The 15,954-nt window shown below is 35.9% G+C and overlaps 1 protein-coding gene across 4 annotated transcripts in view; it reads left to right on the top strand.

The window, feature by feature from the left end:
• Positions 1-15,954, top strand: part of FBXO38 (F-box protein 38) — a 58,924-nt gene that overhangs the window by 23,213 nt on the left and 19,757 nt on the right. For all 4 annotated transcript variants that reach the window (XM_008014908.3, XM_008014907.3, XM_008014906.3 and 1 more), the window contains exons 7-12: positions 18-155; positions 2,799-2,892; positions 4,324-4,454; positions 7,831-8,001; positions 9,622-9,764; positions 10,692-10,902. In XM_008014908.3, the coding sequence (XP_008013099.1) occupies positions 18-155; positions 2,799-2,892; positions 4,324-4,454; positions 7,831-8,001; positions 9,622-9,764; positions 10,692-10,902 (888 nt within the window). The remainder of the gene's footprint in view (positions 1-17; positions 156-2,798; positions 2,893-4,323; positions 4,455-7,830; positions 8,002-9,621; positions 9,765-10,691; positions 10,903-15,954) is intronic.

Genomic DNA, 15,954 nt, shown 5'->3' with positions numbered 1-15,954 from the left:
TTTTTTTTTTTTTCTAGGACCCACAAATTCCTTGAAATATGTCCCTTTAGTAACAGGCTTAGCCTCTGCCCGAAACTTGGAACACTTAGAAATGGTTCGAGTTCCTTTCCTTGGAGGTCTTATCCAACATGTTGTTGAAGACAGTTGGAGATCAGGTATTCATTTTCTTTTGTTACTATTTTTTAAAAGTCAACTTTAAAAAATCATTAAGCTTTTATTTAACTTCCCTGGCAAGTCTTTTAAAAAGAAAATGCTTGTCAGTAATTGTGCTTTCTCTGGTGTATTTGATGGACAATAAGTAACCATGAGCATAGCTAGTGTTCATTTTCTTTTGGTGCACATTAAACTTTCTTAAAATAGACAGTAGAGTGATAAGACGTGTTTTCTGGCTTGTTTTGACTTTTGCATAGCTAATAATACCTCCTCTTATATTTGGAACCTTTCATAGAAATGTTAACAGGGATTTCTAGCATTCTTTGGTGATGTTTTACAACTTGTATAGCCTAGGCTTCCAAAAAAAATTTAGGCATTAGTAATGTTAATATTTATCATATAATAATAGATAAATGATACATAACAGAATATGCTCTATGTTAATCATCTCATTGCAGAAAAAAAAATTGTGGTTTAGCAAAATGGATGATTAATAGTTGGAAACCAAAAATCTAACTTTGGCTCTCTAAAATAAAATGGAAAGTCATCAAGTACCATTGTTAACAAACAACATTATAGTTAATACTGTTGAAATCTAAGAAAAGTAAACACTACATTTCTAGACATTTTGTCAGTCAAGTGTGGTGTAAGTGTACTTTATTACATTTAGCCAGTGGGATGAAACAACCCCTAAGACCAGCAGTATTTTGATTGATGGCAATAGTTAACAAGATAAAAGTCAAAAACGAAAAGAAGGCTAGTAAGTCCATTCGCTAGAGTGAAGACCTGTAGAGAGGTGCTGAAAACTGAGTTTGTATAAAGGTCCTGAAAGAAAAACAGAGACTTTTCTTCTCTAATCGATTTTTAAGGGCGACCCTGCCTTATATTTTATTCAAGAAGTCAGCATACCTCACACAAAAATTAATTCTAGATGGATCATAGATTCAAATGAGAACAATTTTTAAAAAGAAATTTAAAAAAAATAACTTAGAAGAATGTCTCGTTGACCTTGAGTACATAAAGTCTTCTTAAACAGGACACCAAAAAGCATTTACCATAAAGAAAAGATTGATAAACTACCAAATTAAAATTAAGATTTTTTTTTTTTTTTTTTTTTTTTTTTTTGGTCCATCAAAAGGCATGATTGAGAGAGTGAAAAACCAGCCGGGTGTGGTGGCTCACGCCTGTAATCCCAGCACTTTGGGAGGCCGAGGCGGGAGGATCACGAGGTCAGCAGATGGAAACCATCCTGGCTATCATGGTGAAACCCCGTCTCCACTAAAAAGTACAAAATATTAGCCAGGCGTGGTGGCGGGCGCCTGTAGTCCCAGCTACTCTGGAGGCTGAGGCAGGAGAATGGCATGAACCCAGGAGGTGGAGCTTGCAGTGAGCCAAGATCACACCACTGCACTCCAGCCTGGGCGAGAGAGCGAGACTCAGTCTCAAAAAAAAAAAAAAGAGTGAAAAACCAAGCTACAGAAAGGGAGAAGCTGTTTGCAATACAGACACCGGGTTTTGAGAAGATATAAAGGACTCCTGGAATGAATAAGAAAAAGACAGGCAACTCAATAGAAAAAATGGGAAAATACTTGAATAGAAAAGTTTCTACACAAGAATCCGGTAAACATGAAAAAACGATAAAGTTTACTAATCATTAGGGAAGTGCAAATTGAAACTACAGTGTGATATTCAAGCACTAAAATGACTATGCCTACTCATGACTAATATGAAAAAGATAAAAACAGTAATGTTGGCTAGGATGTGGAGCAACAGAACCTTTCATACACTGGTGGTCAGAATATAAATTCATACAACCACTTTGAAACACTGTTTGGTAGTATCTACTAAAGTTGGTCATACACATAGCAACAGTTGCATTCCTGGCTTTCAACTCAACAGAAATGTTTACATTTGTTCACCAAAAGACAATTTTAAGATTGTTCACAGAAGCACTGTTTCTAATCATCCCAAAATGGAAAGATGCCTGTCGTCAAGAGAATGGATAATTAAATTGTGGCATATTCATGTAGCAAAATACTGTACAGCAATAAGAATGAACAGACTACAGCTACACAGCGATATGGATGAATCTCATAAGCAGAATGTTTAGTAAAAGAAGCCAGACGCAAAAGTATACATACTTTGTGACTTTATTTATACAAATTTAAAACGGATAAGTCAGTCATTTCTTTAAACTCTACATTAGTAATTTATGTTCTTTTTTGTAGGTAAATACAAGTTTCAGAAACATTAAAAAAATCAGTTAAAGTGGTTCTGGTCTTGTTCCGTATGATATTTGGAGGTTCAAAATTTGGCCAGAAATGGCAGGGTTTCTTTTTTTACAATCATCTCATCAGCTTCTGACTTTCTAAAAATCCTTACTTAACAGTCTGAATCTTTTAGAGTAGTTTTCAGATGCCATCAGAGTGTCTTGTCAAAATGAGGGTCTGCTTTCATCTCCTTTTAGGTGACTAGTAGTTATAATTCATCTTAAGATATTAATTTCAATACAAAAACAAAGCTGAGATTTACTTTTAAACCAGTAATTATCATCTAAGATAATACTTTATAATGTATAGTATATAAGTACTTCACTAAAAATACTGTGGTCAAAAGAAACACTTGTTTTTGTTCCTTGTCTTCAGGTGGTTTTAGAAATTTGCACACTATTGTTCTGGGAGCTTGCAAAAATGCTCTTGAAGTAGATCTTGGTTACCTCATCATTACTGCTGCCCGTAGGTATGTTTCCTCTTTGTATTGTGTCTTTCGCTTTAGAAGTAATTGTGTCTTTCCTTGTTTTGCAAAAAATTGTGGAACGTGTGTGTATATATGTGTGTACATTTGATCAAGCCTTGTTCAAATTTAAAATACAAAGAAGTTTAAATAACAGATGAGTATAACATCATGGTAGTCTTAATGTTGTATACTGGTAACCAGTTGAGCTGCATACTAGCAAGCTCCAGAGTGGCATGGTCTCATATCAGAGAAAAGCAGTGGAATTTCTGGAAACCGCTAAGAGTCCAACAGAAGTTAGCATTGAAGCTCTGGTGTCTGTAGCCCTCTCAGGACCATTGTCTCAATCTCTGGATGATTTTCTGAATTGTTCTAGTTACTTGGTGATAATATTTGCTATTCAGAAATCAGTGTTTTAAATCAGTTTTTCCAAAGTCTGACCTTATAACACATCTATAATTTTTAACCAAGTGGTTGTATCACTATACCACATTTACTATTTCTTACATATCAGTGTTCTACCTCCACTTTTATTTTATAGTATTTTCTTTAAGCATTTTTTAAATTTATTCAAAAACACAGCTTTTTCCATCAAGAGATTATTGATTAGGATTGTAAATAAAATAAAAGTGTTTCTTTCCTTTTTTTTTTTTCCAGAAATCCTAGCCATGTATTTACAGAATCATTGTGAAAAATGAACTATCAAGGAAGAAAAATAAACCACTCTTTCATCTTTCATATCAATCCAAAAATAATTCAATGTCTTTCTAAATAATGAACACAACTTAAACTTACCCTTCTTAAGAATTAAGATAATTCTGCAGTTACATAATACACACCTCATAATGACTGCAAGCTTTAGGAAACCTTGGCTTTGACAAATCTGAGCCTAGTCCCTCAGAATAATACCTCAGGGTCTAAAATAAAAGTGTTTCTAAGTTTAAGTAGGTGTTGTTACCTACTACAGAACTGTACTCTTGGTTAAAATGCAACATTAATAGCTAGCCTAAGCAGAATGTCAAATACCAGCACCAGGTGCAGATTCTCACATTGACTTTTCAGGTTTAGTAAAGCACTTGAAAGGGTATAAGGTTCTTAATCTTATACGGGTAGTCTTTCCCGGGCAGTCCTCGTGATAGTGAATAAGTCTCACTAGATCCAATGGTTTTAAAAATGGGAGTGTCCCTGCACAGCCTCTCTTTTGTTGCCTGCTGCCATGATGTAAGATGTGGCTTGCTCCTTTTTGCCTTCAGCCATGTTTGTGAGGCCTCCCCAGCCACGTGGAACTGTGAGTCCATTAAAACGTCTTTTTCTTCCCAGTCTCTGGTATGTCTTTGTCAGGAGCATAGAAACAGACTAATACACTTATATTAGGAGGAATCTTTGGTTCTGATGGTTTTTGTTTTACTCTGATATGTTCTCTCTCTTTATTCACAGGTTACATGAAGTTCGGATCCAGCCTTCCCTAACCAAAGATGGTGTCTTTTCTGCCCTAAAGATGGCAGAGTTGGAGTTCCCCCAGTTTGAAACCCTTCATCTAGGATATGTAGATGAGTTTTTGCTACAGAGTAAGATTTATCTCATTTTAATTCCTAGAATTACTGTAGGAAATTTACTTGACAAACTGAAATCTGAATTGGGGTTGTGCCTTGTCTTTTTGAACATAAGGCAACTTAAAATCTTAGGTGCTCTCACGTCTTGAAAAATAAACTTTTAAATTAGAAATGTCAGTGATTTTTTTTCCATATTGCCTCTGATGTTAGCATACTATAGAAAATATAGTTACTAACAATACACCAGAAAAAGAACCTTATCTACATTTGATATTGTCTCCACTTTACTGCCCACGTTTCTTTCCCATTCTGCTTCATTTTTTTCACAGAATGTCATCCTTGGTTCCATTGTTGAATTTGATCTGCCACACTTCTTGAAGCTTTTGATGGTCCTCTCAGATGAGGTCCCATTCCCTGCCCATGCTCTTCATTTCCATAATAAGCCCGCTGGGGGTTCTGGATTTTCCAGATAGTGTGAGCACATAATGGTCAGTATTCATTTAATGATGATTGCTGTTGGAAAGCTTGTTCACAGCATTTTCTTATGCATTTACAATTGAGAACTCATTCTTTGGGTTTGAATGCATGTCAATTCATTATTCAAACTATTTTTCCATATGGCATCAATAAGATATGAAAGAAAATTTTCATCACCAACATGTTTTTATTTATTCAAGAATTCATTTTCTTCCCACTTGATTTGCAACAAGTCTTTCTTGAACTCTCATCATCATAGCAGATAACATTTTTTCTTTGGATCTAGTTTGTGTTGTAGAAGAACATAAGAAGGCTTAATTCTTCCAATCAGGACGGTCCAGCTCAAAAAACATGACTGTTTTTCTTTTTCATTTCTAATATATATTACAATAATAGTTGTGGGTTTTTTGTTTGTTTACTTTTCTGTTGTTCACGGTACTCATTAATACAGGTGATTACTTTAAAAAGTTAAGCCATCCTTTTCTAGACAGTTGACTATTAGAATCACGTTAAATCTATATAGCTTTGAGAAAGATCAGCTTTTCTCCAAAATAGCTTAAAATGCTAACTAGTACAATGATTTTATATAAAATTAATACATTTGATATCAAACTTTTCTGGTTTTGAATGAAGTATCTAACATTCCCTATGTTTCTGCAATATCTGTATAGTAACTTAAAATTATTAGCTTTGAAATTGATATTCTTTATATAATGTTGTTTTCTATTTTTCTCAAAAGCTCAGAGCTTGACAAATTGTATACCTTCAGGATGGCCAAATTTAGGTCTACTGAAGAATTGTCTTCCAGTGTTATCTTTATAACCAATTATTTTCCTGTAGTGTTTCTTTCTCCTCAACGTACGTTTTCTATAGCATGAAAATACCTTCTTGACTATCATTATCTCATAGTTTTCAACATAACTTGTTTCATGTTCTGTTTCATACTTAATAGTCTGTTATGTTGAACTTTGTACCATCATTCTCTTCTTATTTGCCACAGTTTAACCGTTTCTTCCATATATATACTATCTTCTGTCCCTACAAAGATGGCCTAGGATTCTCTGTTTCAGAATAGGTGCGTGGTACTTCTTATGGACGATATCATGAGGTCACTGTTCACTCACACTCTCTCACTTAGTTTCTCTCTTCTCAGTAATTTAGATTTGACGCATCTCTCCAAGAAGTGGTGGCTGGCCTCTGGTAAAACTTGGGTCACTTTCTTGTTACAAAAGGTCTGGCAGAATAGATAAATAGGAACATCACCTTTGTCTTCTAGCAATGACCCAAAGATGAATCTTTAGAGAGTTCTTTGTTCATGTGGATTTATGATCTGTAAGCTTTATATAATAGTGATAGAGATGTATAACTCAGTGAAAATTTTAGAAAAAAATATAGTCGTAGCCCTAGAGTCCTAGAAATTTAGTCCTAGAGCTTGAGGGAGAGAGAATTGAGGCCTTTCTGTTACTAATCATGAGACCTAAGCAAGTTCATTCTTCTCATTTTTTAAATGAAGATAAGGTGATTTCCTGCTTTTCTCTTGGGTAGCTCTGAGGAATCAAGGGAAAAGTGATATATACATTTACAACAATCTCTGACACTTAGGAAGTATTCAATAAATGATAGCTTTTACTTTTAGCTGACCTGTGGGCTGAAAAGAAAAACAAACATGACTCTCAAGTAATATCATCAGGATTTTGAAGGAGTGTGGCAAGCAGGAAGCCCCAAGAGTAGAAACGTGGTTGGTCATCTCAAAAAACTAAATGCAAAACGTTGATTTGTCATGTTAGGTTACAGCATTTATTCAGGTAGTGCCCAGGAAACAGGGTCAGTTCAAGGTTTACCCTGTCTTAAGGAAAATGCAAGTTTCGTCTCAAGTCCAAAGAGCGGGGAAAAGGTCCTTACCAGGAGCTAAAGAAAATAGCTCAGCTAAATTGTAAAGAATGGATTAAGGTGAAATCTGTAAGAAGTGCCAGGAAATACCAAAAATAGGAACTCTAGGAGAAAAACTGTAAACTCTATGGAAAGTAAAATTGGAAGTTTGGAGAAGATGGATTGTTTTAAACATGTTCTAGCTAAAGGTGTAAACCCCTGTGATATTCAGGGCAACTTCACCAGAGTGGCAGTGTTTTCTTTGTCCTGCGTATTGATTGATTGCAGACTGTGAGAGAGATGTATCCCCATGAGCTCTTGTATCCCCAGCACTATGCTAGACACTAAAGATGTAACTATGAACTAATAGAATCTTGGAGTGTGAGGGGACAGGCAGATGGGAGAAGTGATAAGAGGCAAGGGATGAGGTGTGATTCTCAGTGGCATGATCTAGGGTAAAGGATCCTCCTTTACGTATTCCCAAACCCCTAGTGTGTGACCAGAGAGTAGGCACTAAAGCCCAGTGGCATGTGTTTGAGTTAAGAAGTGCACTTTTAGGGTATAAACAGATGTTACTAACCAGTGCCATGGGTTGTAACAATGACTCTTAAATTCTCAGAGTTTACCCTTCTTTCCACATGTCCACACTGGGCTTCAAGAACATCATTTTACTGTGAGGGAGTTGAGTTTTTAAGATTTTTGTTTTCCTTTTAAATGATAAAGCTAAAACTTTTACCATCGTATGAACCAGTATGATATGTCCTCACTTATACATTAAGAATTTTTGCCTTCTTTCTTCTCTAAACAATTGGAAATAATTTTTCCTACTAGCTGTCCTTTGACTTTTAATATAATTTATTATTTTGTACAAGAAGTGCTACTATATGTAAATAATACCTAACCTAAAATTATACCTGAACCCGATAAGCAGATGATACAGAATGATGGTAGAGACTTTTTATACTGACTGGTAAGGTACAAAATTGGTAACACTCCCTAACACTTAAGAATTTGACTTTTTTAAAAAATTGATTGGTCTTTTTAGGCAGAATGGCTAATGCGGATCTGGTGAAGTATGGTTTGGCTGATGTGGTAGAAAATCCTGGTATCATCACTGATATAGGGATGAAAGCAGTCAATGAAGTTTTTTCCTGTATCAAATATCTGGCAATTTACAATTGCCCTCATCTACACAACCCATACAATTGGATCTCAGGTATTACAGACTTACAAATACAGCTATGTTTTATTGATACTGAAATAATACAACTGTCCTTGTTTTGTATGTGTGATATGATTGCCTTCCTAATGTAAACTGTAGATATTTCGTTTGGATTGTTCATACAAGTTCTGGTAACCTTTGATAACTAGTTGGAAGTGTATTCAATGCCTCTTTAAACTTCTGAAGGTTTCTACCTGGAAATTTATACTCTCCAGGTTGTGGATTCAAGTACCCTGATTTTTATATGTACTTCTTTGGGCTAGGAATATAAAATTAAGCTTAGTTCATTGCTACCTAGGACTTAGGATAGTGTAGTTATTTTCTCAGAATTATCTTCACAATGGCACATCATCTGAAAGGACAAAGTAGGTATGTATTTTGAACTTTCATTGAGTGACATTAACCTGAGATAAAAATTTCTATTGACTAGAAATCCCAGTCTATTTCAGACCTACCCCTCTAATCTCCTATATGTAGAAGTGTGACTTTTGCACTTGATATTTTTCCCTTATGGTGGGAGTTCATTTTCCTCTCAGAGTAATGTCATCTGTTGTCTTAAAGGCCCTTCTTAAATACCGAAATTTACAAACCGTTAAATAAATTGAGAGCCCGAGAAAGTTGTACTTGTGACAAAGCCTCTCACTGACACCTACAGAACAGCCTCCTCTGCTGTTGAGTCACTTGACCGGGATCTGTATCTCCTCACAAAGCTACTATCCAGGCTTGTTTTAGGGCTGGGACCTCTGCTGAGATCACTCATTAATATAGTCATGTCTCATGTGCCAGCAGCAGTTAAATTCTATCCCTGGCCCTGCTGAACCATGAAATTACTGGGAAATATGAACTTTAGGATGTAGCAGGCGTAGATGACTTTAAAAAAATAACATTTATTGGGTTTTTGGTTTGTTTGTTTTCTTAAATACAGAAGAGTATAAAGAAGAAAACAAAAAATGGCCTATAATCCCATCACTCAGAATTCCTGTTAACACTTAAAAAAATAAAAGTAATACATGCACTTGATAAATTTCAAACAGTACAGAAAGGTACAAAATGAAAACTCTCCTCTTCTCAAAGGTAACCATCATCAACAGTTTTTTGTATATTTTTCTGGACAAATTATGCATATTGCAGCATATATATGTGTAGCATTTAAAAATCATTTATATTATACCAAAGGATCTTACTGTGTATACACTGTCCTATAGCTTGTTTTTTGTACTAAGTATAATTTGGAGAGTTTTCCATGTCAGCAAACATATTAAACTCTCCTTCATTCTTTTGAAATAGCTACATGATGTTCTATTAAATAAATATGCCATAATTTTTTAATTCAGTGTCCTATTGTTGAAAAGCCATGTAGGTTGTTTAGTGGATCACATTTAAATCAGGGCTGATTGGATTCAAATTAATGTTCCCCAGGCCATTTAGTTCTCACAATGGAATTAGGTATGTAAACATCATAATTTAGAATCATCAGGTTTTAGAAGTCATGAAAAAAAGGAAAAGTTATTTAATAAAAAAGGATTTGAAAGTCTTTGTGACCTGTATCAAAATTCATCAGTAATGGGGAAAGTGTTACTTATGTTTTCTCTGGTCATGTCATTTCTTCAACAGACCACTCAAGATGGACTCGTTTGGTTGATATCAACCTAGTACGGTGCCATGCTTTGAAGCTGGACTCTTTTGGCCAGTTTATTGAATTGTTACCCAGCCTAGAGTTTATTTCACTGGATCAGATGTTTCGTGAACCACCCAAGGTAAGATACATTTGAGGGAGTTTTTGTTTATTTTGATACTCAGGAAAGAAAATAAAAACAGCCTGTGATTTTTTTTTTTTTCTTTTCAACAATATGCCTTTAGAGTGTTATAGTCAGACTTTTTACTGCCAGCCTCAGCGAAAGCATAAAGGTTGTAATAATGCATGGCCTCTCATTCTTCTAAATGAGAATTAAGGGTTCTCTGGGGAAGGGTAAGGAAGAAGTAAGTGGAAGCTGTCTCTGTTAGTATATAAACAAAAGGTAAGGTGAGGGTGAGGCTGGAAATTTAAGACAGAAATTATTACGTGGAATAATTCATTGGTGGATTAAATATAATTGGGTTGGTAGATTAAATCTAATTAGGAACCCAAAGTATAAATAAGAATTAAGGATTTATTTGGGGAGTGTTTTACTTTGCTGCTATCTTTCTGTTAAGTTGTATAGCCTGGGAAATCTGAGGTTGCCCAGTTTTACAAAATGTTATTTTCAAACTGCTTAACATATAGAACTTTGTACTGTTAAGGTAATTAAAAACTTAATCCTTCAACCATTTGTGTTCTCTCTTATCAGTTATTAATGGTTACATTCCCACTGTTGAAGCAGTACAATATAATGGGGAAAGCTCAGGATTCGAGGTCAGAATCCTGGTTTCAAATTGCAGCTGTACCACTTACTGGCCATGTGCTGTTGGGCAGATCTCTTCTCCTTGTGTGACTCCTCATCTGTAAATTAAGCCAGTAACCCTTTATCTATCTTGAAGTGTTGCAGGCCTTAAATAAGATTTTCTATGTGTATGTGAAAGCATTTCATAAATAAGTACTATATAAATATTAGTTCTAATGTAAAGGTGAAATGAAGGGATATTAAAAATGAAGTGATAGATACTAACCCAAATTAATAAACATATGTGTTTTGGTTTTGCCTTAGGGTTGTGCTCGAGTTGGTCTGAGTGCAGGCACAGGAATTGGGGTTTCATCAGCTCTTGTTAGCAACCAGAACTCCAACAATGATGATAATAATGCCCAGAATAACAATGCCAACATCCACGACAACAATCACCATCACCCAGATGACTCAGACGAGGAGAATGACTTTCGGCAAGATCTACAGCCAGGAGAGCAGCAGTTTGCAGCTGACGGTAACCCAGATCTTTTGTGAGCTCCAGATAGAAATGATTTTTACTTTGTATTGTATTTCTGCTTTATCCTGTTCCCTTTTGCCCCTGTTTCAACTTGTCACTTTCCACGCTGAGGAAAGTTAGTTGTTAAGGAACATGAGGGAGTAGGTGAAATTTTTCTCTTTTCTTGCTTGTTTCAAAACTGTTTTTGTCCACAGACTGTATAAGAATACTTACAGAATGGGAGGGATTACAGATGCCGGGGGAATTAGGGTAGAGTGGTAACTCTTGAGGTCTGAGACTGAACTTTCAGGATTTAGACAAAGGAGTATCTTTTATTGTCTCCCAGACCAATGGATAGCATGAACATTAAGAGCATTTCTGGATATTTGAAGAACTGAAAGATTAATACCTACCATGGGCTACACATTGGCACCTTTCATGTACCTTTAATCATTAGGTCTTCACTTCCACACAGCAGATTAAGTACATTAGCTAAGAAGGACTATTCTATTTCATTTATGTAATTGTCTGTCCAGTTCGTTAATATATACTGAATACTTGTGGTGTGCCAACCCATGTGTGAAGGTGCTCCATCCATCCCTCTGTTGATGAGTGAAGTGATGTAAGATTGTTTTGTTACCAAATTTTCCAGTTTCCCAGTTCACACTTAGGAACTGGAAAAGGAATCTTTTCTAGCCATCCTTTTGTTGTTCCCCATTTGCCTACTCTTGCACATAGTAATTAATGAGAAATAGGGTACTCCGATACTATGTACCTGCTTTTACAATGAGATGTACTGTGTACAGGGCATGATTTCCTTTAGGGGCACTCTGAGTATACAGTTTTTGACAAAAGAATCATCTGTAGGCAATGTCTTCACTTTCTCATCTCACTTGGTCCCTATAGAACTCTCCACTTTGGCTCTTGGCAAAGTCACTAGTGATTGTCTTACTGAATCTGAAGGTCATTTTGCGACTTTCATCTAATTTGACATCTCAGCAGCATTAGACATTGTTGCCTAGACTTGTACACTCTTGAGACACTTTCTTCTCTCGGCATCTCTGAAACCATTTTGCTGATTTTTCTCCTACTTCATTTTCCTTTGCTTGTAGCACCTCCTGTGTTCCACTTTTGTCCACGATAGCTTTCTCTACACATTTTCACTCAAGCTCAAGGTTTTAGTACCAACTATATAGTATTAAATCCAAATCTTTATTTCCAGCCTTGACTTTTAAACTTTGCTGCAGTAAATGCAGCTGTCTAGCTCTGTACTTTATGTCCATGGTGTACTCTTACGCATTTCAAACCTAGGTAAAATCTTTCCCCAACAATCTCCCTTAAAAATGCAAAAATAAAAGTGCAGAGCCAACAGGTGTTAAGGGAACAAGAGGGCAAGACAGTCACATATTGTCCCTTTGCTTTGTTGTCCTGAGTGCTATGGTACCTAGTACAGGTTACTACCACCATAAAGATCTGCATGTCAGAGGACATGGACTCTATGTGGGAAACTTATAGCAGCTGCCATTCAGAACTACTGAAATCCTGTGAACTCATTTTTGGTTTGAACTGACACACAGATTATAGACTTCACTAGAAGATTAATTTGCCGTAGACGACTTCTCAGTACAGTGGAGAATACCTGCCGTTGTGAAATCACATATTGTTGCAACAAGGACCAAAAAGATACTCAACAACATATTTGATTTAATTCGTATCTGTATTTGATTTAAGAGAGGAAAATGGAACTTACATCTTAATTTGATTTGTAAATATGGTTTCAGAAGATGAGAGATTTGGCATAAAAACCAAATACACAAGATATAGGATAAGCGATTTTGATTTAAGAAGCCATAATTACAATGAAAGGATTCAGCTTCAGCAGTTACCTAGGACTGTTGTCAAGTACAGTATCTTCAAAATGCTGTTTAATCCTGAGAAGCAAAGAATAAATACATAATGTATAAAGCATAATTGTATAAAGCATATGTAAATGCCAGGATTGAAGGATTAAACAACTTCAACAAGAGGAAGCCTAAGAAAACCAGAGGCAGTGGCAGCATTTGTAGAGAAAGGAAGATTGATAGAAAATATTAGATTCCACAGGTCACTCCCACGTGGTAGTGTGTTCAGTTGTATTTGTTATTAAACATGTATACACACACACACAACACACACACACATATAAGTTAGATTCCCTCCCCCCCCCCCCCACAAAATAAGGAACTAGAAAAAGACTGATCTTTGGTTGAAATAAAGAGAAATACAGGGCTTCATAATAAAAGGGGTAATGGGGAATTATGTTAAACAGTTGACTAATATTGATGGTTCACATCTTCAAGTGAAAATAATAATTTAAAAATTTCTTTGAAATGGGTATTAACATGTTCACTCTCCTTTATATACAATTTGAAGACTTTTCACGTCTGGGCCGGGTGCAGTGCACGTGCCTATAAGCTAAGGAGGTTGAGGCGGGAAGATGGCTTGAGTAGGGAGTTTTCAAGGATGTAGTGAGCTATGATCACACTGTTACACTGCAGCCTGGGTGACAGAGGGAGACCTTGAGTCTTAAAACAAATCTTTACATGCATGGGCCTTTACTTGGTTTTGGACCAGCCCCAGAATGAAGCAGCACTAGTCTTAATTGCTCTATTGTATTTAACTTCTTCAACTTGCATGAGGTAATTTACTATAAAAGAGGGGCATTGTGTAATTTTAAAAGCTATTTAATTTGTATAAATTAACTCCAACAAAACTATGGTTTATTGTTTCACAGTTACTATACTTATCAAAATTTTATAATTTGGCAGGATATTATCTTAAATTTGTACTTTCAGAAGTCTTAGAACTTAGAGTACTCAATTATGAGCTAGTTAGCTGAAAATATAACTTGATTACCTGAATTTTGCAGCATTCTAGAAGAAGAATAAATGTTTACAGTTTTTGGTGGGGTTTTTTTTGTTGTTGTTGTTTTTGTGGGGTTTTTTGTTTTTTTTTTTTTTGAGATAGAGCCTCACTGTCACTCAGGCTGAAGGGTAGTGGCGTGATCATAGCTCACTGTAGCCTCAAACTCCTGGGTTCAAGTGATCCTTCCACCTCAGCCTCCCGAGTAGCTGGGACTACAAATGCGTGACACCACTCTCAGCTGATTTTTCAAAAAAATTTATGTAGAGATAGGGTCTCACTGAATTGCCCAGTCTGGTCTCGAACTTTTGGCCTCAAGTGATCCTCATGCCTCAGCCTCCCAAAATGCTAGGATTACAGGCATGAGTCAGTCACTGTGCCCCACAATGTTCATTTTTTTTTAACAATTTACATTTGCCTATAAGTATCAAAATTATGCTTCTGTAATTGCTAAAGCATAGTGTCTATTTTTATGTAACTATTTTTTAAGTAATTATAACTTTAAAGCATAGTTTTACCTATACATCATTTAACTAATTTTCTCTCTTGATTTAAAACATACATTCCAGGTACTTAATGCTTCTAAATATAGCATCATGGTGAACCTCTTTTCTCACCCCTCCACCCCAGTTAGCCTAAATTGACTGCCAAGTGAAATTGCTCTGCAGTTTTATTTATGGCAGTGGTTTTTAAACTTGAGTGTGCATCAGTATCACCTGGAGGACTTGTTAAAACACGTTGCTGATTTTTGCCCTCAGAGTTCCAGTTATTTGGTCTGTGTGAGGCCAGATAATATGGTTTTGTTTTTGTTTTTAAATAGAGATGGAATCTCATATATTGCCCAGGCTGTCTCAACTCCTGGGCTCAAGCGATCCAACCAACTCAGCTTCCCAAAATGCTGGGGTTACAGGTGTGAGCCAGTGCTCCAAGCCAATAATTTGATTTTTTTTTTTTTCCTTGAGACAGAGTCTCACTCTGTCTCCCATGCTGGAGTACAGTGGCACGATCTTGGCTCACTACAACCTCTACCTCCTGGGTTCAAGCAATTCTCCTGCCTCAGCCTCCCAAGTAGCTGGGACTACAGGCACGTGCCATCACACCCAGCTAATATTTGTATTTTTAGTACAGATGGGGTTTCACTGTGTTAGCCAGGATGGTCTCGATCTCCTGACCTCACAATCTGCCCACACTGGCCTCCCAAAGTACCGGGATTATAGGCATGAGCCACCATACCCAGCCAAGAATTTGAATTTTCAGCAAGTACCCAGGTGGTGCTGATGCTGCTGGTCTGGGACTATACTTTGAAAACCACTGATTTTGTAAAATTTTTATTTTTGAAGCCTAAGGGGTTTGCAGTCTGAAAAAAAAACCCAGTAAATTTATTTTGTTTTATACTTTGGGGCAGGTAGTTGTCAACCACTAAATATTATGTCTGATAATAAATTTCTATTAATTTATGCAACAATTTTGTTGCATAAAAATTATTTTGTTAAGAGGCAATGAATTCTTTATAACACTTTTTTACAGCTGAAGTAACATTTCAACTAAACAAAACATTTGGTGAATACTGATACTTGATTATAAGTTAGCATACATATGTATGTACGTATAATATATATGTATACATATATATAACTTTCTATAAGTTAAAACTGTTCTGAAAAAGATGTACTACCATAATGATAAAATATTTTCCAACAAAGGAAAAAAGTCAAAACCGTGAATCATTTGTATCTTCACTAGCCCAGAGGCACCACCATCCAATTTAATTACCAGAGACTAAAATCAAGACATTATGCTTTTTGTCAAAACCAAGAATCATTTGTGTCTTCACTAGCCCAAAGGCACCACAATGCGATTTAATTACCAGAGACTAAAATCAAGACATTATGCTTTTGTCTTTACTTCCTAACTGCTCTCCAAGACATTGAGTCATTTACCAAATCTTGTTGAATGTCTCTAATACATCTCTTCAGTATGCCTACATCTCTCCTTTCCCATTGTACTACCGCTACATCAGACCTTTCTCTTTTTTTTAACCTAAATGTTTTAATAGCTTTAAAATTGGCCTATTTTCTTACCCAGCTAAAATTAGTTCTTACAGCAGCCAGGGCAGTCTTTTAACAAACCAGACAATATTGATAGCTTACTCAAAACTTTTTAATAGCT

The sequence above is a fragment of the Chlorocebus sabaeus genome, chromosome 23, assembly GCF_047675955.1.
Source record: "Chlorocebus sabaeus isolate Y175 chromosome 23, mChlSab1.0.hap1, whole genome shotgun sequence".
Taxonomy (NCBI): Eukaryota; Metazoa; Chordata; class Mammalia; order Primates; family Cercopithecidae; genus Chlorocebus; species Chlorocebus sabaeus.
This window is presented reverse-complemented; position numbering and strand designations above follow the sequence as displayed.